Genomic DNA, 27980 nt, shown 5'->3' with positions numbered 1-27980 from the left:
CTTACAACACAGTCGGCTGGTGCAGAGGACGGCAGACGGCGTAGGACCGACTCATTCTCTCTGACGATTTCCATCGGCTAATCTATCTACTGGGTATATGTAATTGTCTCATTTTTTTCACTCCACCTGGGATCGAACTTGCACCCTCTCGAGTGCGACTGAAATATCTTCACACAAGGCTATAGGTACGGACGCTCTTACAAATATTGTTATTGTTATAATAATATTATGTTGAATCAATTACCAGGGGTTTATGAAGTTTTGTAGAGTAAGGTTGTACAAAATTCAAAAATCAGTTACATTACAAACATCGGTCAACACCATTTTATTCATCGATTGATAGATATTTAGTAACTTAGGTGAACAAAAACAATTAAACTTTTAATTTTTTTATTCAAATAAACATTTCAAATTATTATAAAATCCAAAAGTAAAGGAGCCGTCAGTTAACTTTGCATTTGAATGAATAATGCACGCGTCGAGTTACCTAATTTCTATGGCACAAACTAAAATTTTTATTCATTCTCCCGATTTTTGGCATAGTTGATTAAAATCTCGAGTCTACCAATAAGTATAAAATTAAAAATATTACCGTTGGGTTGAATGAAGCCAAAACATAATGCAGTATAACAAAATATCATAAGCTTAGATTTAATCCGTTTTAGAGCTTAATATTACTCTTAATCCAATCGAGATAATCGTACACTTTAGTATATACGTCGGGGCAATCATCAGCTGCGCATTGGTCTGGTCTAAAGCTAAATACACCAACAATTCCATGAAAAGTGCCTTTGTAGAGTATAAGTGGTCCCCCAGAATCGCTTACATGTTCATCGTGTCCTCCACCGGCGCATATTTGACTTGCCCCTATGGCAGGCTGGTAGCCTCTCAATCTTTTAACACAAGTCTGAAAGTAATACAGCTTTAATAAAATACATACTTCAGTACTTCACTGTGCTTAGTAAAAAATCAATGATATTCTATGTTACTAACGTAACTAGATTGGAAGTTTACGGTAGCAACGCGTTGCCACTTCGAAGATGCCTGCAGGCATATCTCACATACATAATGACATAACGAATATATGACTTGACATTGTCTTTTGAACAAAAAAGTGGTTACGCATTTCTGAGAATCTTTTGTAAGACATTGCTACTCTAGTATTTTAGAAACTCATTGTAAAAAATCCATCCAGACCCAAAGTCAAGCCACAAAGCAGACGTAAGATGGGCGCATTATTATTTTATCGTTAAGTTTATGAATTTGATAGGAAAAACATTCAAATAATTTTTGTAAATTACTTACTTCCCTATCTATAAAATTTATGTAGTTTTCTAATTTGATTCCTCCATAATCCGTTTTATTTGTATGTCCCCAACCTGCCACGGAAAATGATATTTCAGCGGGAGTTTCAGATGTTTCAAAGTCTGTTCGTGGCAAACAATTAGGTAGAATAAAGTCTAAAATAAAAAATATAAACACTTTTTAATGGACTTACATCACTGTTCAGAAGTTAGTTTTAAAAATTCCAATTTATATTTCGTAGTGCAGCAGCTTTTTTGTTTTACATTTTGACGTAGGTACCATTAGGTACTTTACAGAAAAAATATTCAGTATACAGTAAGTTATTACCTATAAGTAGTGCATTTATAAGTTTATTAATTTACTTATACTTAGTAATTTTTACCGTTATAGGGCACAGGTTCCAATAGACGAATCAAGCCGATGTCATTGACATTCAGTTGCGTTTTGGATGTATTGTATTCAGGGTGAATGACAAAAGATTCAATTTCGATGGACAATTCACCATACGTGCAGTCTATGCCACCGCCGTCTGTATCAGTGCAGTCTGGTCCTTCGCTAGTGATGTCGAAGTCTCCAAAACGGACATATTTTCTGTATAATATTATAACAAATTATCTTAATACTAGCTGTTGCCCGCGACTTCGTCCGCGTTAACATAATATAAAAAAAGATGGATAGTCCGCTAACAAATATGAAAAAAGTAAAATATAACCTCCTCCTTTTTGGAAGTCGGTTAAAAAGTATGAATGAATGAATGAAAATACTTTATTGCACCAAAACAAACATGACATACAATACTTAATAACTATAAAAGTAAAAAGTACAAAAGGAGCCTTAGTTACACCTTACTACATCAGCTATCTACCAAAAAAAGTCCCGGCAAAATAGCTCCAGCCGTTTCAGAGATTAGCCGGAACAAACAGACAGACAGACACTGTATGTCTGTCTGTCAGTCTGTTTGTTCCGGCAAAAATTGTAAAAAAATGTTGTTTTGGTGTATGTATCGTATATAGATTCATATGCATGTAGTAAAAAACGGTTCTTTCAATATTACAAACAGACACTCCAATTTTATTTATATGTATATAGATGTATAGATTGCACCGCCACAATCTATAATCTAACCAGCTGCGCTGTCATTCATTTACGGTGGTGAAATGTGATGCTCCAGTTCTCAAGATGATTCTAAAATTTCTAAACGGGTTTTTTGGACTTAAAAGTTATGCTCAGCGCTTTTGGATCCACAGATTACTCTGGATGAGAAGAATTTTTGTCCACGGTATACCTTGACAGAAATTCGTAATCTTATATCATATAAATTTCTCGTGTCACAATGTTAGTCACCTTACTCCTCTGAAACGGCTTTACTGATGTTTACCTATATGCATATTCAGTAGGTCTGAGAATTGGCTAAGTAGGTACTATCTACTTTTTATATTGATACTAGAAATAATTTATATGGCAAATCAACGTTTGCCGGGTCAGCTAGTAATCTATAGAAGCTACTAGCCTTAAAAGTGTATAAGTAGGATACGATTTTTGAAAGACTGTGTTAAAATGTGAAATGTGATGATGATAATAGCGACAAAAAAGAATAGCAACGTCGTAACTCGTAAGACTGGGCACCACGTCCATATACAATATTTTAATGATCTTAATGTAATATTCAAAATATTATTGTTAATACAACAGAACTACGAATAGTAAAAACTAAGGAAGAGTAACTTGGTCAAAAAATTTGTCCACTGGTCTACAAAATATGACCCGAATACATATTTTATGCATGTATTCGATACACAATTTTGTGTAAAAATAGAAGTGACAATTAAGTTATGTCAACAGCTTGATTTCGTAAATTTGAGTGTTAGTGTTTCGTTGCTATTGTCATATTTAAGTGTGCGAAAAGAAAACAAATTCAAAACGATTTTCCTTAGTTTTTATTATTCGTAGCAACAGAATAATAAAAAATAATAAATCGCCTGTTTTAAATAAAGAGCAACTTTACGGTTACAAAGTTTTGTTTTAAGTCTACATCGTACTATTATTATATAAAGTATAAAAAACTTACGCTCTCAATGAATTGTTGTTGCTTGACACCAAGCAATGAGCTGCAGTCAATACATATCGTTTATTGATAAGTGATCCTACGCATAGACGTGGCCCATTATCGGCATATTCAATAATACCTATCCAAGGGTGTATGTTGATTAATATATCTGAAATAAACAAAATCACGCTCAAAATTGTAATATTGCAGATGAACAGTGTTGCTGAAACGTGTAATAATATTACTTAATTATAAATAACTAGAGATCGCCCAATGGTCGAAATTCGACCTTAGTTTCAACGACATTTGGACTACTACCTATATTTTGTAAAAAATATTGACTTTATCATATTTTTTTCAACTCTCGTCTCTGGGACTCAGCTCATCTCAGACTGGCCGTGTAAGCATTGTCTAATAGTATATTAGATTCAATAAAAAAAACTATAATCCATTTTCAATTTGTCAACTTGTTTTCAACAGACTTCAACCATAAATAAAAGAGTATATTAATTCGTATGTATAGGCTTGTCACTAAAAAATCTGTCATTTTTCTAGTGTGTGTGTTGTAGACTGTAGTGTGTGTAATGTTTTATTTGTTAAAAAAAATGTATGATAAAAGCATAATTTCATAATAATATTAGCTCGATGCACTCCTTCACCATATAAACTATAACTGTGCAAAATTTCATTCACCTACGTTTCTCCATTTTTCGTCAAAAAGGATACAATGTTTTTGGCTCACGTATTAATATATAGATATATTATTGTATCGCGCGGGGACAAAAATTATCCTTTAATGTCTTTTCCCGGGACTCGAAAGTATCTCCAATCTCCATACCAAATTTCAGCAAAATAGGTTTAGCGGTTTGAGCGTAAAGAGGTAACAGACAGACAGACACAGGGGCGGATCTACTATAAGGCTTTTTGGGCTGCAGCCCAGGGCCCCGCGGATACAGAGGGCCCCCAACCGAACTGAAACCAATAGACGATATTGTCAATAATAAAAATTATCTAGAATAAAAAAAATCCGATCATAAGGTTGGCGCATTATCGAAATGCCGTAGACGAACATATTTTAGTGAATGAGTGCATTCAGTTAAAATCTTACTTACTGCAGTCTAAGACAGGCTTACACCTCTTGCAGTGAAATTTATTGGCTAATTTATGAAAAGAAACTTGTTGATGTTTTCCCAAACTGCTATACCATCTTAAAGATTTTTTAACGATGCCGATCACTAGCTGTGAAGCAGAGCCATAGAGAAATATAATACACGGGGAGCAGAGCGTTCTTTCTCCAGGATGTCGTGTATAGAAAACAAATTTATACAGGACAACAATGTGATCATTAATTTTATCAGTTCTTTCGATAAATTTCGATTTAACAAAGGACTTATAGTATAATATAATAAAATAATTTGCAGTTTGTTTGTTAGTTTGAACGCGCTAATCTCAGGAACTACTGATCCGATTTGAAAAATTATTTCAGTATTAGATAGCCCATTTATCGGGAAAGGGCGTTATTTATAATAATATGTAAACGGCTATATTTTATCATACTAAGACTAATAGGAGCGAAGAAATAGAGGAAAATGTGGAAAAAACGGGGAGAAATTATTTGACAGGGCTTATTTGAACGCGCTAATCTCAGGAACTACTTTTCCGATTTAAAAAAAGTTTTCAGTGTTAGATAGCCCATTTATTGAGGAAGGCTATATTTTATCACGCTAAAACTAATAGGAGCGAAAAAATAGAGGAAAATGTGGAACTAAAGGGGAGGAAATATATTTGAAAGGGCTTATTTGAACGCGCTAATCTCAGGAACTACTGGTCCCATTTAAAAAATCCTTTCAGTGTTGGATAGACCATTAATTATCCAGGAACGCTATAAGCTGTGTTTTATTACGCTAAGACTAATAAGAGCTAAGAAATAGAGGAAATTATGGAAAAACGGGGGAAATTATTTGAAAGGGCTTATCTCACGAACTACTGGAGCAGCAATTTTTCTGTTATTTGGCACAGATAAGAAGTAGACCACGTAAAGCATCATAGGCTATTTTTTGTGGACTAATTTGTCTGTAAAATATCTAATTTACGTGGGCGAAGCCGCGCGGAACGTCTAGTATAACATAATAATTTATAACCTAAGTATATAAATAAATTAAATATTTCGTTTTCCTCTTTTCTTCCTATACTTAACATAATATATTACACTAGACGTTCCGTGCGGCTTCGCCCGCGTAAATTAGATATTTCACAGACAAATAATTTCCCCCGTTTTTTCCACATTTCTCTCTATTTCTTCGCTCCTATTAGTCGTAGCGTGATAAAATATAGCTTATAGCCTTTGTCAATAAATGGACACACACTAACACTTAAAGAATTTTTCAAATCGGACCAGTAGTTCCTGAGATTAGCGCGTTCAAATAAGCCCTTTCAAATAATTTCCTCCCGTTTTTTCAACATTTTCCTCTATTTCTTCGCTCCTATTAGTTGTAGCGTGATAAAATATAGCCTATAGCCTTTTTAGATAAATGGACTATCTAACACTGAAAGAATTTTTCAAATCGGACCAGTAGTTCCTGAGATTAGCGCGTTCAAATAAGCCCTTTCAAATATATTTCCTCCCCTTTTGTTCCACATTTTCCTCTATTTCTTCGCTCCTATTAGTTTTAGCGTGATAAAATATAGCCTTCCTCAATAAATGGGCTATCTAACACTGAAAACTTTTCTTAAATCGGAAAAGTAGTTCCTGAGATTAGCGCGTTCAAACAAACAAACTAACAAACTCTTCCGCTTTATAATCTAATATATAAAATTCTCGTGTCACAGTTTTCGTTGCCATACTCCTCCGAAACGGCTTTACCGATTCTCATGAAATTTTGTGAGCATATTGAGTAGGTCTGAGAATCATTCATACCAAAAATTATTTATATGGCAAAACAACGTTTGCCGGGACAGCTAGTATTAGTATAGATATACCTACATCACTACAGAAAACAGTTTCTTGTCAAAATAGAATGATTTGAGTAATTAGGTAGGGCCCCTAAGCAGTATTAGCCCAGGGCCCCACAAATTCAAGATCCGCCCCTGGACAGACACGCTTTCACATTTTTAATATTAGTATGGATGAAATTGTTTAAGAGAATTTTCGATCGAGGAATCGATCGATTGAGGAATCAAACAAACATAATCGTTACTAGTTGAGGGTTTACCTCTAACAGATTTGTTATAGGATGGAACGATGGTCACAAGGCAATCCTCGGTTAAGCGTTCGAAAACCTCTTTTTCTTTCCTTTGCCTTAGGTCCACCGGGTCACAACAATAGTATTTGTTACTATTGTGGCACCTGAAAGGGTAGGGATTAATTTATTTTTATTATAATATTCCAAGATGACACCAATAATCTTAGACTCTCTAAAATATTATTAATTATTAATGATGTCATTTTCTCTAATCAAAAAACTAACACCAGCCCAAAAGGATTTTTAGTTGTTGAACCACACAAAAAAATTACTTCACGTTTATATAATAATAGTCAGGGAGCCCTAGAACAAATATTTTTTTGTTTACTAGCTAATTTTTTGTGAGTAGCTTCATTTTATTAAGACAAACAACTTTTTTATTTGCGAAAAAATTTGAAAGTGGTAGCTACCAAAGATAGAAAGATAACATTTAAACTTTCGCGTTGCATTATTATTAAACTTTTTAATCGGGACTTAACGCGACTTATTTAAGTAGTAATGCTACTACGAGTACATACTTTTTCTCGACGTTTCGGCCGTGTTGCAACGGCCGTGGTCACGAGGGGACTGCAGGAGCGCGATGTCTTCGTTTGCACCGGGCGGTCTGTTCTACGACTACCCTCGAGTTGTCCAATATTTGTGTTCCATTCCCAAGGGTCATCGTAGAACAGTCAAGTCATTTCCAAGGGTAGTCAATTACAACTATATAAAAGTTACTTAAATAACCGCACCCAGAGCGTTAAGATCAACGATCATATCAGTGGAGAGCTACCTGTTGTATTCGGTGTGCCGCAGGGAAGCATACTTGGTCCCACGTTCTTCTTAGCCTATGTAAACGAAATGTGCAAACTTGAACTACAAAATGGCAAACTGCTGGCTTTTGCTGACGACACAGCATTTATGGCACAAAAAGGTTTCAATAGAGTAACCGAGTGGCTAGCAGATAACACTCTGTCACTCAATGTAGATAAAACCAATATGATAGAATTTCAAATTAAAAAGTCAAAGAAACCCAGTACAGACCACCATATCTCAGCCCATAACCATTCACTCGATATAGGTGCTACATGCAATAATTGCCCAAAACTGGAGAAGGTCACTAATTTGAAATACTTAAGTATCATCATTGATGATAAATTGAACTTTATGTCCCATATAAATCTGCTCACGGGGAGAATTCGGAAACTAATATACATATTTAAATATCTACGACATGTAACAAAACCTGCAACTCTTAAAAGTATATAGTATGCTTTGTGTCAATCTTTGTTAGGGTATTTCATACAGTCTTGGGGAGGGGCGTGTAAATCTTCCCTAATTAAGCTTGAGAGAGCTTAAAGGGCAGTGCTAAAAGTGAGTACTTTTAAACAGTTTAGGTTTCCAACTAAGAACTTTATGAATACTGCGAAGTGCTCTCTGTGGGGCAAATATTTATCCTGCAAATTGCCCTAAAATACCATGCATCGAATAAAACTGACATCTTGCACTTGACTATTCATACACTTAATTTACATAGTTGTAAAAAGAAGGTTACAAAATGGCTACAAAAACTGTCATACAATAAATCAGAAAGTATTATCTGCCCTATAATCTGTTGAGAATATTATATTATCTCGATATTCGATTTGAACATTCATGAACATAAACACACACACACACACACACACACACACACACACACACACACACATACACATACACACAACCATACTAACAATTAACATTGGAAAACCTTTACTGATTGTATGCTGATTTTATAGCACAGGTTTATCCTATTTTAGGTATCAGCAGAACATTAAAACATTAAATGTGTACAATGTACAATGTACATACAGCCTGAACTTTCTGTATTATGTAAACATTATACAGGAACATATGTAATTTGAGCAAATAAATAACTTTTTACTTTTACTTTTTTACTTTCTATCTCTGTTAGCTACCACTTTCAAGATTTTTCGCAAATAAAAAAGTTGTTTGTGTTATCAAAATGAAGCTACTCACAAAAAATTTGCTTGTTAGTAATTAAAAATAAATGTTCTAGGGCGCCCTCACTGTAACTAAAATTTAAAAAAATAATTTTGGTACCTTGATCTTTGTACATATTCCATATTTACGGCGTTTAATGGTCTTGTTTCAAGTTTCTTTCGTATAATTGGGCATGATTCTAAAGGCCTGCAAGTGCTTTTTTCTCCTGAAAACGTGACACACCTATCATGCAATGTATTATTCGGACAGCAAACCTGCAATCAGATGAAGTATAGTAGTTACATTTAGAGGTCAATTATTTGATTACAATATTGGTTTCTAACATTCACGCTAACCTAATCAAATGGCTTTAAATGTTGGCGCCCAAAGTATACGCCAATGCTAATATTATTGTAAAAAAAAACGTGATTAAGGATTATTTCCTAAAGGTGGGAACCTTTAGGAAATAATCCTTAATCACGTTTTTTTATAATACTTATAAAAATAATCCCCTAATCCTATCTTCCCTGTTATAATACTTATCGTAAGTTAGGATAATCTTCCAGTATCCTTTCTTTCCGCTGCGTTTTTCAAAATATTATTCATTTATATTATTAACTACTAGATTTATAAGCAAACAAAAATTTATACCAGAGGAGTTTGATCAATGTATCCACAGGTCGATAGCTTCAGGTATTCCCGTTGCTCGGCAGATTTCATGCCGAAGGGCTTCAAATGTTTGCAATCATCGATGGGTATACATCGACCGTCTAATTTCGTTGGCGTCTTACATATTTCTGTAAAATACATTAGGTAAAGTAATAGTGTCTCAGTGGGAACTAGTTGCTACTTGGCTAGTAGAATTTATATTACGGTTGTATCTCATGTACGTAACTTTGTAACGTCAATGGTTTCCGTGCTAATTATCCGCGTGCAGTTTATTGATTGAGGGTCCTAAGGTTATCCAGCGGAGAATGCAAATAATTTTTGATAAAATTTAAATGTAATTTTAGCACAAGTTACTACATACCTTGTGCGTCCGAAATGTGTAGCCCCAACAACGCACACCAAACCCCATACAGAAGAGGTTTCATATTCTCGAATGCGTCTACTCTTTGTCAAGTCAGTGCAGTTACTGTTGGGTTTTATCGCGGATATTTCCAACGACGTTATAATACTATGATTCAGTTCTGGACTTGTTTTAATCACAATAACTAGGTATTCTATGTCGTATGCATCATCGGTTACGTTACAAACATCGGTCAACACCACTTTATTCATTGATTGACATATATTTAGTAAAGGTGAATAAAACAATTAAACTTTTAATTTTTTTATTCAAATAAACATTTCAAAATTATTATAAAATCCAAAAGTAAAGGAGCCGTCAGTTAACTTTGCATTTGAATGAATAATGCACGCGTCGAGTTACCTAATTTCTATGCCACAAACTAAAAAATTTCTTCATTCTTCCGATTTTTGCCATAGTTGCTTAAAATTTCGGGTCTACCATTAAGTATAAAATTAAAAATATTACCGTTGGGTTAAATAAAGCCAACACATAATTTAGTAGGTATAACAAAATATCATAAGCTAAGTGTTGATCTATTTAGAGCTTAATATTACTGTTAATCCAATCTAGATAATCGTAAACTTTAGTATATACGCCGGGGCAACCATCAGCCGCGCATTGGTCTGGTCTAAAGCTAAATACACCAACAATTGCATGAAAAGTGCTGTAATAGAGTTTAAGTGGTCCCCAAGAATCGCTTACATGTTCATCGTGTCCTCCACCGGCGCATATTTGACTGGTCCCTATGGCAGGCTGGTAGCCTCTCAATCTTTTTACACAAGTCTGAAAGAAATAAAGCTTTAATAATAGTACATTACGCACCAAGGGAGGAAAGTAAAACATTTCAACCCGCGCGATATTGTCAAACTTATTGGTGTATTGGTGACAAAAGCGTCGGTTGAAGTGTCATGCTGTCCTCCCGTGGCGCGTATCATACCAGGACGAAAGTTTTATGACAATTGACATCGTTTATAAGAAAATTGAATGTTGGCATTGAGATGTAATGTGGTTCAAATTATCCATTGACGGGGTCAGCGGCGCAGCCCGGGTAGGGGGTTAAGGGGCGAACCCCTCCCAACCCCCTAGTTTTATTGTCAACCCCTGCATGATAATAAACCTTATCGCGACTCGCGAGACTTAACAATCTATCAGTACTTGATAAATGTATTAAAATAAAAATATAATATCAATTTACTCAGTAAACTAGTTTATTTACAAATCACGCGACAAGCTTTAATTATCATGCAAATTGTATAATATATTAAATAAATATAAATAAATAAAAGTTTATTTGACCCAATAGGACATTACACTACAACATCAACAATTAGAATTTATATATGCATAACAATTATACAACACGAATAAAACTGGACACATTTCACATAACAATGAGAAACAACAATTAATAGTAACTTGAAAATAAAGCAGCACGTCATGTATTATATGGGAATGGTAGTAAGTGCAATGCCTTATGTGCCAAAAAGGACACCACTCAGGCGTAACTCTGCAGCTCTGTAGCGCTAGCGAGCACTACAGCGCCTGGTGTTCTGTGGCTCCTGCTGTTATTGTCGTTGGATGGACAGCTAAACACTCAGCAATAAATACGTCTAATTGTAACACAAATACGTAACATGCATTTACGCCACAAATAATAATTAAAACATTGAGGATTATAACTAAATATGTACTTACCTAGTTAAAATTTTTATCGACAAATTTATTTTGTTCTTTTTAGACTTTAAATTTTTAAGCTTTTATTCAAAAAATGTTTTTGTTTATTTTATTGTTAAGTTTGTTATGAATTTGATAGGAAAAAAAATCAAATAATTTTGGTAAATTACTTACTTCCCTATCTATAAAATTTATGTGGTTTTCTAATTTGATGTCTCCATGATCCGTCTCATTTTTATATCGCCAACCGGCCACGGATAATAATATTTCAGCGGGAGTTTCAGATGTAATGTCTGTTCGTGGCAAACAAATCGGTAGAATGAAGTCTAAAATACAAAATATAAACACTTTTTAATGGACTTACATCACTTTTAAAAGAAGTTAGTGTTAAAAATTCCAATTTTAATTTCGTAGACTGTAGCTTTTTTCTGCTTTACATTTTGACGTACGGAACAGTAAAAATATTCAGGATGTAAGTTATTAGTGTTATAAGTATGTAGTGCATTTATTAGTTGTTTATTTATTTATAGTTTTTTACCGTTATAGGGCACAGGTTCCATTAGACGAATCAAGCCGATGTCATTTACATTTAGTAGCGTTTTGGATGTATTGTATTCAGGGTGAACGACAAAAGATTCAATTTCGATGGACAATTCACCATACGTGCAGTCTAGTATAATGTCTTCGGGTCCTACATCAATGCAGTCTGGTCCTTCGCTAGTGATGTTGTAGTCTCCAAAACGGACAGATTTTCTGTGTAATAAAAAAATATCTTAATATTGCACCGCCACAATCTACAACATGACTGGTGTCTCACTTAGTCAAAGTGTTCAATACTTAAGGAGAGTACTTTGTACTCGATTCTCATTATAATTATGTAATAACATTAGGTACCGTACTAATTTTTTTTCGAATTTGCCCTTAAAAATATGAATCATGGACACTAATGGCTGATTTACACGTATAAAGTTGATAAGTAGTTAACTAAATTTTAACTTAATTTTAAGTTGTTAATTGCATGTAAACACAAAATTTAGTAGCAAGTAGCAAGTTAAAATTTAGTAAGTACTTAACTAGATGACAATTTGAATTTAGTTACTACTTATCTTAATACGTGTAAACCAGCCATAAGTAAATTACGCGGCTAGGCAAGTAGTCGTACTATGCGGCCGGCGTGGCGGCTTGCGCCACCAAAGAAACACCACGTCGCCGCTACCCTTCGGCTTTCCCGTGCGCGGTGTCCATTTTTTTTGTAACAGTGGAAAATGGAGGAAATTCAAAAAGGCCGCCGGGATAAAAACGGGAAACACATCATTTTCATACCTTTGACCTTGAAGAAATTTTTTAACACAAGGAGGTTTTATTTATAATGGTGTATTTAACGTCTCTACCAATTTTCAGCTCTATGCGAATTATTCCGAGGTCAAATGTCTAATTTTCCTGGGGTATAAAGAGTTTTTGCTTTGCGACTCATAACTCACAAATTACGCTCGTTTGGCTTCACCCTTAGTCTAAAGCTTTCTGATAACAAGCATAAAAACTTACGCTCCCAATGAATTGTTGTTGCTTGACACCAAGCAATGAGCTGCAGTCAATACATATCGTTTATTGATAAGTGATCCTACGCATAGACGTGGCCCATTATCGGCATATTCAATAATACCTATCCAAGGGTGTATGTCGATTGCAACTGAAATAAATAAACTTAAAGTCAAGCTCGAAATTGTAATATTGCAGGTGAACGGTGTCTCTGAAATTCTTCTTCACCTGCAATAAATTAAAAAAAATATAATAATAAAATAATAAATAATAATAAAATCTTGTGGTCCAACAATGAACATACGTGTAGTACTAGTGCCACCTATAATTTAATTCTTCTTGCAGAAAACCAGACCACATTTAAAAAAAAAAAACTGAATAGTTCTGCACTAGATATAGTTGGGTGTCTAACTTTTTATTCATTTAATACTAGATTGCCCCAAAATTCGTTTATCATGATAAAAAGTATTCCATGTCCCTTTCCGGGACTCAAAGTGAGTATCTCCATATTCCATACCCAGGAAAATCGATTTAGTGGTTTGGGCATGAATAGGTACCTAACATACAGAGAGTCACAGACAAAAAGACTTTCGCAATTATATTAATAAATACATATAAAATTATATAAAACATTGAAATTGTTATATATATAATAAAAAATATAATAATTAGCGTGATATTTTATCACCTAAGCATAGCCTATTAGCCTTCCTCGATAAAATATGGGCAATAACATTGAAAAAATTTTTCAAATCGGACCAGTGGTTCCTGAGATATATCCATACAAGCATCTATAGAGAGTATAGATGCTTGTATGGATGATATTGTTTATGAGAATTCTCGATTACACAAAAAATGAGCACTTTTGGCATTAGGAAATATACAGCGATAACGAATCAAACAAACGAAATCGTTATTAGTGGAGGTTTACATCCAAAAACGTCCCAATCAGGAGTAGCGGCATGGCAATTCTCGGCGAATTCTTCTATAATCTCGTTTCCTTTCCTTTGCCTTACGTCCAGCGGGTCACAGCAATAGTAGTTGTTACTACTGTCGCATCTGGAAGGGTAGGAATTAATGTTATTAAATACTAGATGACGCCCGCAACTCCGTTGCGCCAAAACTCGTTTATCGCGCGGGAACCGTTTTTCCGGGATAAAAAGTATCCTATGTCCTTTCCCGGGACTCAACGTATCTCCATGCCAAATTTCAGCTAAATCGGTTAAGCGGTTTGGGCGTGAAGAGGTAACAGACATACAGACACACTTTCGCATTTATAATATTAGTATGGATAACTTAGTTTGTTTCTAGTTAGTAGCACTAACGACGCGACACTATTTCGTTAAAAGCAACACTACCAGGAGGGGGGGGGGGGATACGGCAAAATTTTGAAAATCGATTCACAAACGGCGGAGTAATCGTTGAACATGTAAAATTGAAAAAATTGAACATAACACCTCCTCCATTCTGAAAGTCGGTTAAAAACGTAGCCTATGTCAGCCAGGATGTCAGCTACCTCCTTGTAAAATGTTGTCCAAATCGCTCCAGCCGTTTAAGCGTGAAGAAGTAACAAACACACAAACTCACATACTTTTGCCTTTATAATATTAGTAGGATTAGTAGGATAGTTCTAGACTCCAGACAGACGAGATTTCGCACTCAGAGATGAATACCACACCGCCCTTTTTTCCATACAAACGTTGTCCCCTGTTTCCTCCCTGGATAATGCTAGTAGAGTTATAATTTTTGTCCTGAATTTCTACGGCCACTAATACAATGTCCCTATGTTTTTTTTTTTTTCATAATTTAATTATTGAATAAGATATGAACGTTCAAAAACCCAAAAAAATGGCCAGATAAAAAAAAAAGTACTTAAATCGGTTAAGTTTTGAAGAAGGAATCAGAGGACCACGAATGCAGTCTCTATCGCGTTCTGCGGTGCTTGAGGTAAGGGAGACAGCTATAGATATTACAGGTAATTTTTTTTCATTTCTCTAGCCCCTGGTGTATCCTCTTAAGTCTTAACTATAGATCGCCCAATGGTCGAAATTCGACCTAACTTTCAACGACATTAGGACTTTTATCTATATTTTGTAAGAAAATATTGACTTCATATTTATATAATATCATATTTTATATCATCATATTTTTTTTCAATTCTTGCCTCTGGGACTCAGCTGATCTCGGACTGGCTGTGTAAGCATTGTCTAATACTATCTAAGATTCAATAAAAAATAAACTATAATCCATTTTCAATTTGTCAACTTGTTGTCAACAGACTTCAACCATAAATAAAAGAGTATAATTCGTATGTATAGGCTTGTCACTCAAAAATATTATGTCATCTTTCCAAGTATGTGTGTTGTAGTGTGTGTAACGTTTTATTTGATAGAAAATTGTATGATAAAAGCATAATTTTAAAATAGTATTGGCTCGATGCACTCCTTCTCCATATAAACTATAACTGTGCGAAATTTCATGCACATACGTTTCCCCTATTTTTCGTAAAAAGGGTAACAAAGATTTTCTCTCAGGTATTAATACTAACTGTAATTTATGAAGATTTTGACATTAGCCCCATACAATATCCGTTAAACTCTTCATGAAACTTGAGCTTAAACATTAATAATTGTCTCTGAGTGAGGCAGTTAAACTCTCTAAATTATTAATAACTAACTCAATCAAAAACTACCATTAACCCAAAAGGATTTATGGTAGTTTTTGAACCAGACAAAATTTTTACTTCACGTTTATGACTATTATAAATATATATTATAGTATTTTGGTACCTTGATTTTTGCACATATTCCATATTTACGACGCTTACTGGTCTTGTTTCAAGTTTCTTTCGTATAATTGGGCATGATTCTAAAGGCCTGCAAGTGCTTTTTTCTCCTGAAAATGTGACACACCCATCATGCAATGTATTATTCGGACAGCAAACCTGCAATCAGATGAAGTATAGTAGTTACATTTAGCGGTCAATTATTTGATTATAATATTGGTTTCTAACCTTCACGCTAACGGCTAACCTAATCAAATGACTTTAAATGTTGCCGCCCAAAGTATACGCCAATGCGGATATTATGTGATTCAGGATTATTTCCTAGAGGTTTCCCTGTTATAATACTTATCGTAAGTTAGAACGATCTTCCAGTATCCTTTGCGCTGCGTTTTTCATTCAAAGTAATATCTTTTATATCATTAACTACTAGAAGCAAAAATGTTAACCAGAGGAGTTTGATCAATGTATCCACAGGTCGATAGCTTGAGGTATTCCCGTTGTTCGGCAGATTTCCTGATGAAGGGCTTCAAATATTTGCAATCATCGATGGGTATACATCGACCGTCTAATTTCGTTGGCGTCTTACATATTTCTGTAAAATAAAATACATTAGGTAAAGTAGTAGTAACTAGTTGGTTAATATGTTACGGTTGCGTCTCATGTACGTAACTTTGTGACGTCAATGGTTCCGGGGACATTATCTGCGTGCTGTTTATTGATTAATGACTAAGGTTATCAATTTTAAATGTAATTTTAGCACAAGTTACTACATACCTTGTGCGTCCGAAATGTGTAGCCCCAACAACGCACACCAAACCCCATACAAAAGAGGTTTCATATTCTCGAATGCGTCTACTCTTTGTCAAGTCAGTGCAGTTACTGTTGGGTTTTATCGCGTATATTTGCAACGATGTTATAATTCGATGATTCAGTTATGGACTTGTTTTAATTACAATAACTAGGTATTTTATCATCTATGTCGTATGCGGTATGACACTTGGACCTCGGTTCTTGTATGATGCACCAATTTTATGGTATATAGTTGTATTAAATACCATGATACCAATACAATATGCGATTCGATTGCGCTCGTCGATTTACTATCTGAAAGAATAGTAGGTAGTAGAGTTATTTAGTAAACGATTTTTTTTCATAATTATTAGTATGTAAGTACTCACATTTATTATTTCTTGTTTGGAGACTGATTTTGCGTCTTATTTTATTTTATTTTTATTTTTGTTTGAACGGAAAACATAGTGATAAAACTTAAATTAAAAATTAAGGCTGATTAGTATCTAAGCACTATTAACATGTTTCCACAAGTAGAAGTCTAAACATTAACAACATTGCTTTACATTTAGGTAGACAAAAGTATTTGGCAGTGATACAATAGTACACATTACAAAAGTAATCCCAATGATAATATCCATAGTACAAGAATAATGAATCCAACAATCAGTGACCAGCTTCAAACCAATTTTTATTGATTGACTTTCTGATAGCATAAATAGATGAATTAAAAATGTCAATGTCATGGTGTTTACTCAAATCATTCAGGCAAGACTTATCTAATAATAGTTTTAACATCTTAATAAGTGCTAGCTTATAAGCGTATGCTTATTTCTATTTCTTTAACGCAGGACTCACTACTTTGTAAAGTGTATTACAAAACACCATAACAAAGATAAGTCAGTTAATAAAATCTAAATAAAAAAACAATATTACAACTTTTAACATTTTTTATTGTATAAAACATTCCAAAACCACAATTAAGGCGGACTTACATTAGTAAATTATTGCAGTCATTTACTAAGTAGCTGATATCTCACTAACTATTCATACTCATCTGCATTACCTATAAGATAAACTAAAACGACAGCCGATTTTTGTCCAGCATTTAATAATTCGACTCGCCGTTAAATATAAAATAAATTAAAATGTTTCCCCTTGGGATAAATGCAGTCATATTAAAATTGTCCTATCATAAACGACATAATACTATGTAGTCTGATCGTTATAATCATCATCATAATAAATAATCATTATCATCATTCATCACTTGCTCCTGATGAACACATTCAAGCCTTAATATTACTCTTAATCCAATCTAGATAATCGTACACTTTAGTATATACACTGGGTCTATCGATTGTCGCACATTGTCTAGGTCCAAAGCTGATGACACCAACGATTTCTTCAAAGTTGTCGTTTTGATGATAATATGAAAGTGGACCACCAGAATCCCCTCCACACACGTCCTTTTCTCCCCCACCAGCGCAAATTTGACTCGGTCCTATGGTGGGTATGCCATCTCTCGAGTATTTTTTTAAACAAGTCTGAAAAAAATGATTGTCTAACTCTAACAGGATACTTACATTACTAATTGACTTAATAAATCGCCTTATTTGATTTCAATTATTCCCTTGGAAAAAGCAAATCTCTATCTATATATATAAAACTCAAGGGTGACTGACTGACTGATTGACATAGTGATCTATCAACGCACAGCCCAAACCACTGGACGGATCGGGCTGAAATTTGGCATGCAGGTAGATGTTATGACGTAGGCATCCGCTAAGAAAGGATTTTGATTAATTCCACCTCCAAGGGGTTAAAATAGGGGATGAAAGTTTGTATGTAATAATACTACTTAACGCGAGCGAAGCCGCGGGTAAAAGCTCGTTAAGTTATGAATTACTTACGTCTCTATCTGCCAGTGGTATGATAGCATCTAATTTAACGTCACTATAATGCGTTTCATTTTTGTATCCCCATCCTGCTATGACTAATGTTAAATTCGATGGGGGTTCGGCTGTAATGTCTTTTCCAGGTAAACAAACCGGTCGTATGAATTCTGAAAAAAAAAACAGCTACCTATCAGTATAAATTATTATTACCTATCTTTCGTCATCGACAAAAATCTTTAATGTAATTTGAGTAGTACAATCTCCCTAATAATTATACTAACAAGTTGTAGTAAATAGTAACCTGAGAGCTTATTAGTAATTATTATAAAAAATTAAAAATAAAATTATGTACCAAATTATTGTAACTTCGTTTCGTCCCCACAGGACAGGCATCGCCTAGTGTGGGGATCCATTGTCGCATTATATTATGTTAAAATTTTTTGGCCAATAAATATTTGTATTTGTATTTCATATAAAATTAGAAGTTCATTAAGTCGCTAAGCTAAACACACCGGCAAAATTAGAGGAACATAACAAAATTTTCAATTTTTTAAAAATTGTTCACTGATTTTTATTTATTTATTTACTAAAATTATTAAAAAATAAATTTTATATAAATTTAGGGCATAAAAACGTGAAAAATAGAAAAAAATCAGCAAAAATCAAAAAATGAAGAAAATCTTTGAAATTTCAATAGTAAGTTTTAAAGATAAATTCTCCATTTTTATTAAAGAAATGCCATGTTAAAAGCGTTAATGCCTTCTATGGATCTCAAGAGGGCCTGGATACGCCATTCCATGCTTGCATTTTAATTGTCAATCATTTCCTGTGGGATATTCTCCTACTCCTCCAGTAGCGCCAACTCGAGCTCCTGGACACATTTTGAAGCTGGAATTTTAACTCGTACCGTTCACCCATTGATGTGCCACACGTCTTCAATCGGATCCACATCCGTAGACCACGCTGGCCTCTCCACCTGGGCTACGCCAGCATCGTTTAAGTAATAATGCCCGATTTTCTTACTCTATGGACGCACATAAAATTGAAATTACTACCTAAAACTGTGTAAAAGGCACACCATGCAGTTCCAGGATGTCGGTGCTATAGCCCTGTACTGTCAAAGTACCATCATCTATAATTATCAGCTCCATGCGGGCTCCAAATCATATGCAACTCCAAACCATTACGAAGCCTGCATCATAGGCAACTGTTTCCGGTAAGTTTGATGGCCTGTGGCTTTCCTTATGATTTATCCACATTCTTTATCGCCTGTCAATACAATGTACACAGAATTTGCTCCCATCTCTGTACAGCACAAAATTTCACTCACTTGTCTAATTCTGATGTTCACGCGCAAATCTTAGCCTGGCTCTTCGGTGTCCTGCCTCAAGTTTTGGTGCCCTTGCTGGCACTTTTGAGTTTAATTTAACTTCTTTGAATATTCTTCTTACTGTACAATCACTTACACGTTCATCTTGGACCTGTTCCGACAGGTTTCGTATCTGCATAGCAGTTTGAGGTCGATTTCTTAAGTTTTGTTTCCTTACAAAATGGTCATCCTGAACCATTGTCACCCGATATCTGCCTTATTCTCGTCTCCGAACGTAAGATCCAGTCTCTCTGAAGCGTTGAAAGTTACAATGAACCACGGAAGCCGACACACCTAAGGCCTGACTGACCGAACGGTAGATGTGACCTTTCTCTATCGTGGTTACAGCTCTAGCTGTCGCAGATGCTGGGAAATCACTAATTTTGTATCTAAGCAATGTGTTCTTCCAAAAACCAAACAATTAAATGAGCTGAGCATACCTTGCACCCCGCTAAAACGCCATTCTTATCAGGAACACTTACAACGTCAATAATCGAAAAACACTTATTAGGGCATAATTGCTATAAAAACCTGTCAACTTGCCAGTTTTGTTCAATATTTTATTTCTTGAAAGAGCTTAGAAGCTATAAAAAAGGCTTTCAGACAGCCCGACCCACTTGAGTTCAAGTTTTGGCCCTTTTTACCTATGTTCCGCTAATTTTGCCAGTGTGTGTAGTTAAAACTAGCTTAGCGACTTAGTGAACTCCTAATTTTAACATTAATGTTACACTAGTTTCTTACCGGTGTAGGGCGTAGGTTCCATAAGACGGATCAGGGCGATATCATTTACACTCTTTAGCGTTTTAGATTTGTCATATTCTGGGTGAACGATAAAAGATTCAATTTTAATGGATAACACTCCTGTCGTGCAATCTATACCACCGCCTTCAGTTTCTACGCAGTCTGGTCCTTCGTTGGTCACGTTGTACTCCCCGAATCGGACTGATCCTCTGTTGAATAGGTATAATTGAATGAACACATGAGAATATTTTTAAATACTATAATATAACTTTGAATGTAAAATTTAAAGAATGCTAAAAGAATTCAGCAAGCTAAAAGCAGAGTAAACAACTAACGAGTAGGCCGACTCAGAAGAGATCTCGAAAATACGTTTGAGGTAGTATATCGGCCGGCGCGCGCCGTAGCCCGTACTAATGCGTTACCTATAGTAGAGGAGGGGAGGGTGCTATTTTTGTAGTCACTCGAGCGTTATGGAGACCTAGTAGGTTTTTTACATTAGGTAAAGCTGATAAAAAAATAATAAGAGCGTTTTTTATTTTAGGGTTCAGAAACTGCAGCCATTTTAAAGTTTTGAAAAAGAAAATATGTTTAGAAAATTGCTTATTTATGTCAGTTATAAATATATTTTAGACAACAAGGACTAAATCACTTAGTTTAGTGCAAAATAAAATATCTGCGAAGCTTAGTTAGGAAAATATGAAGCTTTATTTTTTATATTTTAAAATGTCCCTACTTACTTAACCTTTGAATCGTCAGTGCTTTATATGGAAGCTTCTTTGGGGTATACTTAGCATCCCCTATCCTAATCTGACAGATCCGACGACATTTCAATCTATACTTATAAAATTACATGTCCTGACTGACTGACTGATTCATCATCGCTGAGCAAAAACTGTAAAAGTTACAGCCACGAAATTTGGTGAGTAGGGTTGTTTTATTAAGTAGACACCCACTAAGGAAGGAATTTTGAAAATTTTACCCCGAAGGGGGTGAAATAAGGGTTGAAAGTTTTAATGAAAGTCAGTCATTTCTTGAGTTAGAAACATGAAACTTTATTTTTGGGTTACTGATTAAAAATGAATGGATTCATATTTAAGCGTTTTTGGAAATTCTACCCCCAAAGGGGTGAAATTGGGGTTGAAAGTTTGAATGAAACTCCGTTATTTCTTGAGTTAGAAACATGAAATTTTATGTTTGGGTTACTGATTAAAATGATTGGATACGTGTTTAAGCGTTTCTGAAAATTCTACCCCCAAGGGGGTGAAATAGGGGTTGAAAATTTAAATGAAAGTCCGTCATTTCTTAAGTTAGAAACATGAAAGTTTATTTTTGGACTGCTGATTAAAAATGAATGGATAGGTATTTAAGCGTTTTTAGAAATTCTACCCCCAAGGGGTGAAATTGGAGTTGAAAGTTTGAATGAAAGTCCGTCATTTCTTGAGTTAGAAACATGAAACTTTATTTTTGTGCTACTGATTAAAAATGAATGGATACGTATTTAAGTGTTTCTGGTAATTCTACCCCCAAGTAGTCTAGGAAGTTATGCACGGCTCCCATACAGAACCTTTAAAAATTGTATTAAGCTATGAGCTTCATCACATATGTTCCTTAAGTGATTCTAAGCATTTTCAGTCCGGGGGGCAAAACGAAACATGCGGCTAGCGGAGGAGAGGGGGGTTCAAAGTTGGCCGCCACCCGGGCTCTTTCAAAAAATCTATCCTCGTCCTGGTGGCTACTAGGGTAAGATTGGTATCATTTTCGTATAAAACAAAGACGTAGAATCTGTTTCTGATATTAATTTTACTAAGTTTCATAGTAATTTTACAAGAAAAACGTAGAAATGTGAAATCTCACTTGGAGATTTTTGCTTTGAGAGCTCATTTATTTTATATAGTGCTTAATAATATCATACAAAAATACTATAATATAGCGCATTTTATGCAGATTCTAAATATATACACTTTTAAATATCTTCTTCTACAAAAAGACGCTAAAAAAATTTAACAACCGCAGCGCGGGAAGCTAGAATATTTCGCTGTCGCGGCGCGGCGGTTGCGGGCGGGTGCGAGCGGTGCAAGAGTTAAATAACCTTGAACTGAACACTGAATAAAACTAAGGATAAACACAAAATTGCAACATTAAAAAATGATTGTCAACTTTTCAGCAAGCTATATATTGTTACTTCAGAGCACAGAGCTGGTGACCTAGGCCAATTTTTCAGCCATGAAAATCAGCCTACTCCACCAGCTTTAGCTGTGACCGAAATGATGAGATCAGGAACTAAGTCTGACTTACTGAGATGCCTATATCAAGAAGCCGATATTCCTTGTGAAACCATGGCTAATGCCCCTAGAGTAACCGTGAAAATCCTAGATGGACCGGCTGTTGTTCATATTATGTTGAACCCAGGGTTAGCACAGACCTTTTCGAATATGCCGACACAATTTTTGTCAATTATATAAAACGTGAGTTAGCCATTGTTTCGCGGTTGGACTTAGTTTGGGATATCTACAAGCCTGATAACTTAAAAAAATCTACACGCGAAACACGAGGAACTGGAATACGGACTAAAGTTGATCTTGATACTAGAGTTCCAAAAAGTTGGGCAAATTTCCTTCGTGTGGAATTCAACAAAGAACAGCTTTTTGATCTGCTTTCGATCCGATGTCACTCAATTGATTTATCTGAAGATAAAGAGTTCAACTTCACCAAAAAAGTGCAGTTTTAAGTCATATTGGTCGGGACAGAAGTATGATTGAGCCATGCAACCATGAAGAGGCTGACACTAGACTGTTACTTCATGTTGCTGACGCTATGAATCGAGGAAATAAAAAAAGTAATGATTCGTACTGTAGAAATAAACGTTGTAGTCGTAGCAGACTCGTGTATGCAAAAGTTGCCAGCATTAGATGAGTTGTGGATCATCATAGGTACAGGAAAAACCATACTTATATTCCATGCCACTCTATTGCCAATGCACTCGGTACGTGTTTGAAATGCCCTTAGCACTGAAAAAGTGATAAATTCCCTCTAAAAGTTTAATGCATACTTAGGGAGATCGCAGACGACAGACTTTTTGTGTGATCTCGTCTGCCGCGCCCATACAGTCGGCATTGCGACTGTATGGGCGCCGCAGACTCGATCGCACAAAAAGTCTGTCGTCTGCGATCTCCCTTACATATTACAGGACCAGAAAGTGCCGAAGTACTGCCAATTTTTCATGCTTTGACAGGATACGATACCGTATCTTTTTTTAATGGAAGAGGTAAAAAGAGTGCGATTGATGCCTGAAGTAACTTGTGGGTTTAAGGCATTGTTGGATGGAAGAATAGAAGATGCGGATAGTTATACCCAGAAATTTTGACAATGTACGACCGGTAGGTAAGTATAAAGTAGTTTGATACAGATTCAGCTTACCTATTTCAATATACGAATTACTGTAAAAATTTTTTTCAGCTCAAGTCCCTGCACTACAGTGAACGAATGCAGAAAGTATCTGTTCACAAAGAAGGACAGACAGTTGGAGAATATTCCTACAATGGTAGCCGCTCTACACCAACACACACATCGGGCAATATATTATCATATCAGGAGTTCATGTCTGGGGGCAAGCCTTAGTGCCTACGCAAGACCTTCCGAGTACTTCTTCCTGGGGCTGGAGGATGGAAGAAAATATTTGGACTCCTGTTTGGTCTTATTTACCACATGTAGCAAATGTGTGCCTATAGCTCACTCGATGCAGGTGCAAGACAGGTTGCAAATACCGTTGCAACTGTATTAAAAGAAAATTAAAATGCACAGAGTTATGTATGTGTGCCGGCAACTGTGCCCGATAATTAAATTATTTTATAAAAAGAAACATTGATTCGTGTTTATTTACAAAGTAAGCATGTTTTGCAAAAAAAAAAAAAAACAACCGCAGCGCGAGCACCTACGCGAGTGTAGCTTCCCGCGCTGCGGTTTTTATTTTTTTTAGCATCTTTTTGTAGAAGGTGATATTTAAAAGTATATATATTTAGAATCTGCATAAAATACGGGATATTATAGTATTTTTTGTATGATATTTTTAAGCACTATATAAAAGTAATAAGCTCTTAAAGCAAAAACCTCCAAGTGAGATTTTCACATTTTTACGTTTTTCTTGTAAAATTACTATGAAACTTAGTATAATTAATATCAGAAACAGATTCTACGTCTTTGTTTTATACGAAAATGATACCAATCTTACCCTAGTAGCCACCAGGACGAGGATAGATTTTTTGAAAGAGCCCGGGTGGCGGCCAACTTTGAATTTGTTATTATTTGTCAGTATCATGAAATGTAATTAGGTTTACTCTAGAGAAACGTCTTTAGACCATAGTGTAAAACATAAGTAACCATTCTACATCTGCTTGACTTTCTGAGCCTTATAATTAACTCATCAATACCCAAGCGGCAGCCGGCTGCCGCATAAGAATTGACAATATATTTTGTCTGCGATACCCCCACGATGGAGATGTTGATCTACTGCTTGTGTAAAATGACTAAGTGGAAAACTTAATGTCTTCAAACTTACGCTCCCAATGATCTGTTGTTGCTTGACACCAAGCAGTGAGCTGCAGTCAATACATATCGGTCATTAATGAGTGATCCTGCGCACAGGTATGGTCTACCACTATCTGCATATTCAATAATTCCCATCCAAGGGTATGCATCGATTGCTGTCGCTTTACCAGCTGAAAAGAATAGAAGTAAAGATCGATTGAATTTTAATAATTATTAATCATATGAAACAGAATCTATTACTTACAAAATTTAAAGTGTTTTTCTTCTGTAGCCGCTTGTGTTTGTATGTTGGTTTTATGTTTAGTACAACGATTTGTTGTACTATTGCAGGTAAATTATAATGTCACTGATATCCGACTTCATCGGATATTTAGATTAGTCGACCGATAAGTATTAAAATAAAAATATTGTGGTCTTTGTCTTATGACAGAGATGCCCCGTTTTTGGAAAAGTACAAAGAGTAAGTCAGATACAATGAAAGAAATAAACATTTAAATTAAAATATTGATAATAGCAAAATGGAAAATCCATGCTACCTTTACCCTATAGGATTATAGGTGATATAAATACATTGATATAAAATTGTTTGCATTTGATTTACCTATAATTCTGTTTTTGGAGTTATTGTGAACGCCGCAACGCTTGGCTGAGCGATCGGGAAGCAGAGACTCATTTTTCTCATTCCCGTGCCTCAAGTCCGCCTCGTCGCAACAAAAGTAGTTCTCACGACTTCTGTCACATCTGAAATTTAAAAAGCATTCGAACGGTCAGCAGATAATATTATGACACCTTTGACGGTAAAGATGTCTCTTCACGATGGATCATACTGGCCCACTACAAGCTATCGCCATTGTGAAGACGGGGTAATGGTGTTCGATTGCAAAGTGCCATCGTGGGCCATTGTGTGCTGGCTACTCAAGACCTAGTCAGAATTCGTATCAGGAAAATTTTGAACCGCACTAAAACGGTTATATGTAATTGTAGTACACAGTATTCGTACCTTGATCTTTGCACATATTCCAAATTTGCAGCGCTCACTGGTATTGTTTCAAGTTTCTTCCGTAAAAATGGACATGATTCTAGAGGCTTACAAGTGCCAGGTTGTCCTGAAAACGTGACACATCTTTCATGCGATGCCTTATTCGGACAGCAAACCTGAAATTATAGAAATTAGTAGATATATAGTTAAAGCGGGGATTAATCTCAATCCAAAACGATAACCTTGCACACAACCAAAGGCCAAGCGTATACGCATCGCAATAAGATTCATTTTAGCTTAGCATAAAACTGTTCTTGCATAAAGCGGATCTTGTCTATTTTTCATGTTTTTTTTAATATCTTTGGAAATAAACGTTAAGAAACAAAATTGTTTGGTTAAAGAAATTTTAATATAGATTTACTAACAATTTATTCAAATAAAATGTACAATTATCCTAGTTAATACTTATATTTCGATGAAATAGATTTTTATCGGAGGTGAGTTTGTAAATTAATTACAGCCAAAGTATTACGTTTTATTAAAATGTTTATGGTTTAAGGTATTTTAAATATTGTGCTTTATATCTCATATTTTTTAACATTTCGTTATTATATTGGAAATAGGTAAACCGGGAGTTACGGAATAACAAATTGGGGTTTATCCTCGCCTTAACGTTAAATTAATTCTGGCCTTTAATTGTTGTTTATGTCGCTAAAAGTATACGTCCATGCTAACTTAATTAATGTATCTAGTGATTAAGGATTATGATTGAGGGATTTTCCTGTTCCAATATCATTTCAACAATAGCAGTTTCTTCTACCGCATTTCTTAAATTAAATATATTTTGTAATTTTTGAAATTTTTTGATTAAAAAAAGCAGAATACAAACCATAGGAGTTTCATCAACAAATCCACATGTCCATTGCTTGAGATATTCCCGTTGCTCGGCAGATTCTTTGACGAGGGGCTTTAATTTTTCGCAATCATCGATGGGTATACATTTACCGTCTAAATCCGTTGGCGTCTTGCAGATTTCTAAAAATGTGGTATTACATTAGAAATTAAAAACGAGGCTAATACCAATGCTTATTAGTTATCCTATTATGGTGCCTATCATTCAACGAAGAGCGAAAGAGATAACAAGATAAACTCAACTATTAACTTTAACAGGCCTTGCTAAAAGTAAAGGGGTACGAAGATTTTGGCCGACCTATCGTACCGCTATTGTGTTTTTTCCATTTTTGAAAAAAATATTCGTGAACGCGGAAAAACACAATGGCGGATAGTAGGTCGGCCAGGCTCCATACAAAAATCTTCATACCCCTTTAGTAAACTTTAGTTGTAACACTTACTTAATTAAAAGTTAGATACGCAAAATACGGATCGTTTTGGTGATGTGAATATTAATCATGCAAATTATCCGCAAGTACCTTTTTTCGTTGCAAAAGATAAAGGTTGTCCAACGGAGAATGCAAAAGAGTTAAGGTCGGCAACTCTACATGCTAACTTTCAAACCGGTATAAATATAAACATACCTTGCGCGTCCAAAACGCATAACCTCAACAACGTACACACAACACCAAACAAAACTGACTTCATTTTCGCAAACGCGTCCGGCCTTTGTCAGGCCCGTACGGTTACTGTTTAAGAGATTCAGGTTTAACGCGAATATATTAAGTGACGCTACCAGGTTATGATTCAGCTCGGGACGAGTTTTAAAAATCATAATTACAACTCTATGATGTACGTCACTGTGCCTTTTCGTTCATTACTGCCAATTATGTGATTCGGGAAATTGGTGTTGTGGTTTTAATTCAATTCGGACGTTCCTTGGACCTTATAAGGGTTATTTTGTTTAAACGAAAAGTAGCTTTTCAATGACTTTACTAATACGTATAGAGGTATTGTGTTGCAAAAAAAAAAAAACTATTGCTTAGGAACGACTCATAATGCATACTTACGTGGGAGAGCCATGCTTCGGCACGAATGGGCCGGCTCGACCGGAGAAATACCACGTTCTCACAGAAAAC

The 27980-nt window shown here is 35.2% G+C and overlaps 2 protein-coding genes across 8 annotated transcripts in view; one reads left to right on the top strand and one right to left on the bottom strand.

The window, feature by feature from the left end:
* The window catches only part of LOC121727687 (protein MTSS 1-like), a 164655-nt gene that overhangs the window by 88949 nt on the left and 47726 nt on the right, over positions 1 to 27980 (top strand). The gene's annotated exons all lie outside the window — the stretch shown is intronic.
* Positions 377 to 27609, bottom strand: LOC121727695 (phenoloxidase-activating enzyme-like). Of its 5 annotated transcripts, none has more exons than XM_042115667.1 (8): positions 9590 to 9749; positions 9211 to 9356; positions 8680 to 8834; positions 6565 to 6698; positions 3374 to 3521; positions 1688 to 1896; positions 1306 to 1460; positions 377 to 907 (listed from the first exon to the last, which is right to left on the bottom strand). In XM_042115667.1, exons 1-8 carry the CDS (start codon positions 9651 to 9653, stop codon positions 662 to 664), a joined length of 1257 nt encoding a protein of 418 aa, XP_041971601.1. In that variant the 5' UTR covers positions 9654 to 9749; the 3' UTR covers positions 377 to 661. The 5 variants fall into 5 exon arrangements, with proteins under 5 accessions (XP_041971601.1, XP_041971603.1, XP_041971602.1 ...); XM_042115669.1 differs by lacking the exons at positions 377 to 907; positions 1306 to 1460; positions 1688 to 1896; ... (2 more) ...; positions 8680 to 8834; positions 9590 to 9749 and adding exons at positions 11480 to 11631; positions 11844 to 12058; positions 24982 to 25141; ... (2 more) ...; positions 26840 to 26985; positions 27486 to 27608 and having other exon boundaries at positions 9258 to 9356; XM_042115668.1 differs by lacking the exons at positions 377 to 907; positions 1306 to 1460; positions 1688 to 1896; ... (2 more) ...; positions 8680 to 8834; positions 9211 to 9356 and adding exons at positions 11480 to 11631; positions 11844 to 12058; positions 12851 to 12995; ... (2 more) ...; positions 16076 to 16221; positions 16404 to 16534 and having other exon boundaries at positions 9666 to 10414.

Source organism: Aricia agestis, chromosome 6 (assembly GCF_905147365.1).
Source record: "Aricia agestis chromosome 6, ilAriAges1.1, whole genome shotgun sequence".
NCBI lineage: Eukaryota > Metazoa > Arthropoda > Insecta > Lepidoptera > Lycaenidae > Aricia > Aricia agestis.
Note: the sequence above shows the minus strand (reverse complement) of the source record. Positions and strands in the feature narration are given on the sequence as shown.

What these genes read in the sequence shown, in the direction of transcription:
- LOC121727695 (XM_042115665.1), bottom strand. Translation starts at nt 27,549, where the DNA reads ATGAAGTCAGTTTTGTTTGGTGTTGTGTGTACGTTGTTGAGGTTATGC. An exon ending in TTGTTGATGAAACTCCTATG is followed by an intron (nt 26,127 to 26,839) that starts GTTTGTATTCTG and finishes CTATAATTTCAG; the next exon opens with GTTTGCTGTCCGAATAAGGC. An exon ending in CTCCAAAAACAGAATTATAG is followed by an intron (nt 25,142 to 25,572) that starts GTAAATCAAATG and finishes TATTCTTTTCAG; the next exon opens with CTGGTAAAGCGACAGCAATC.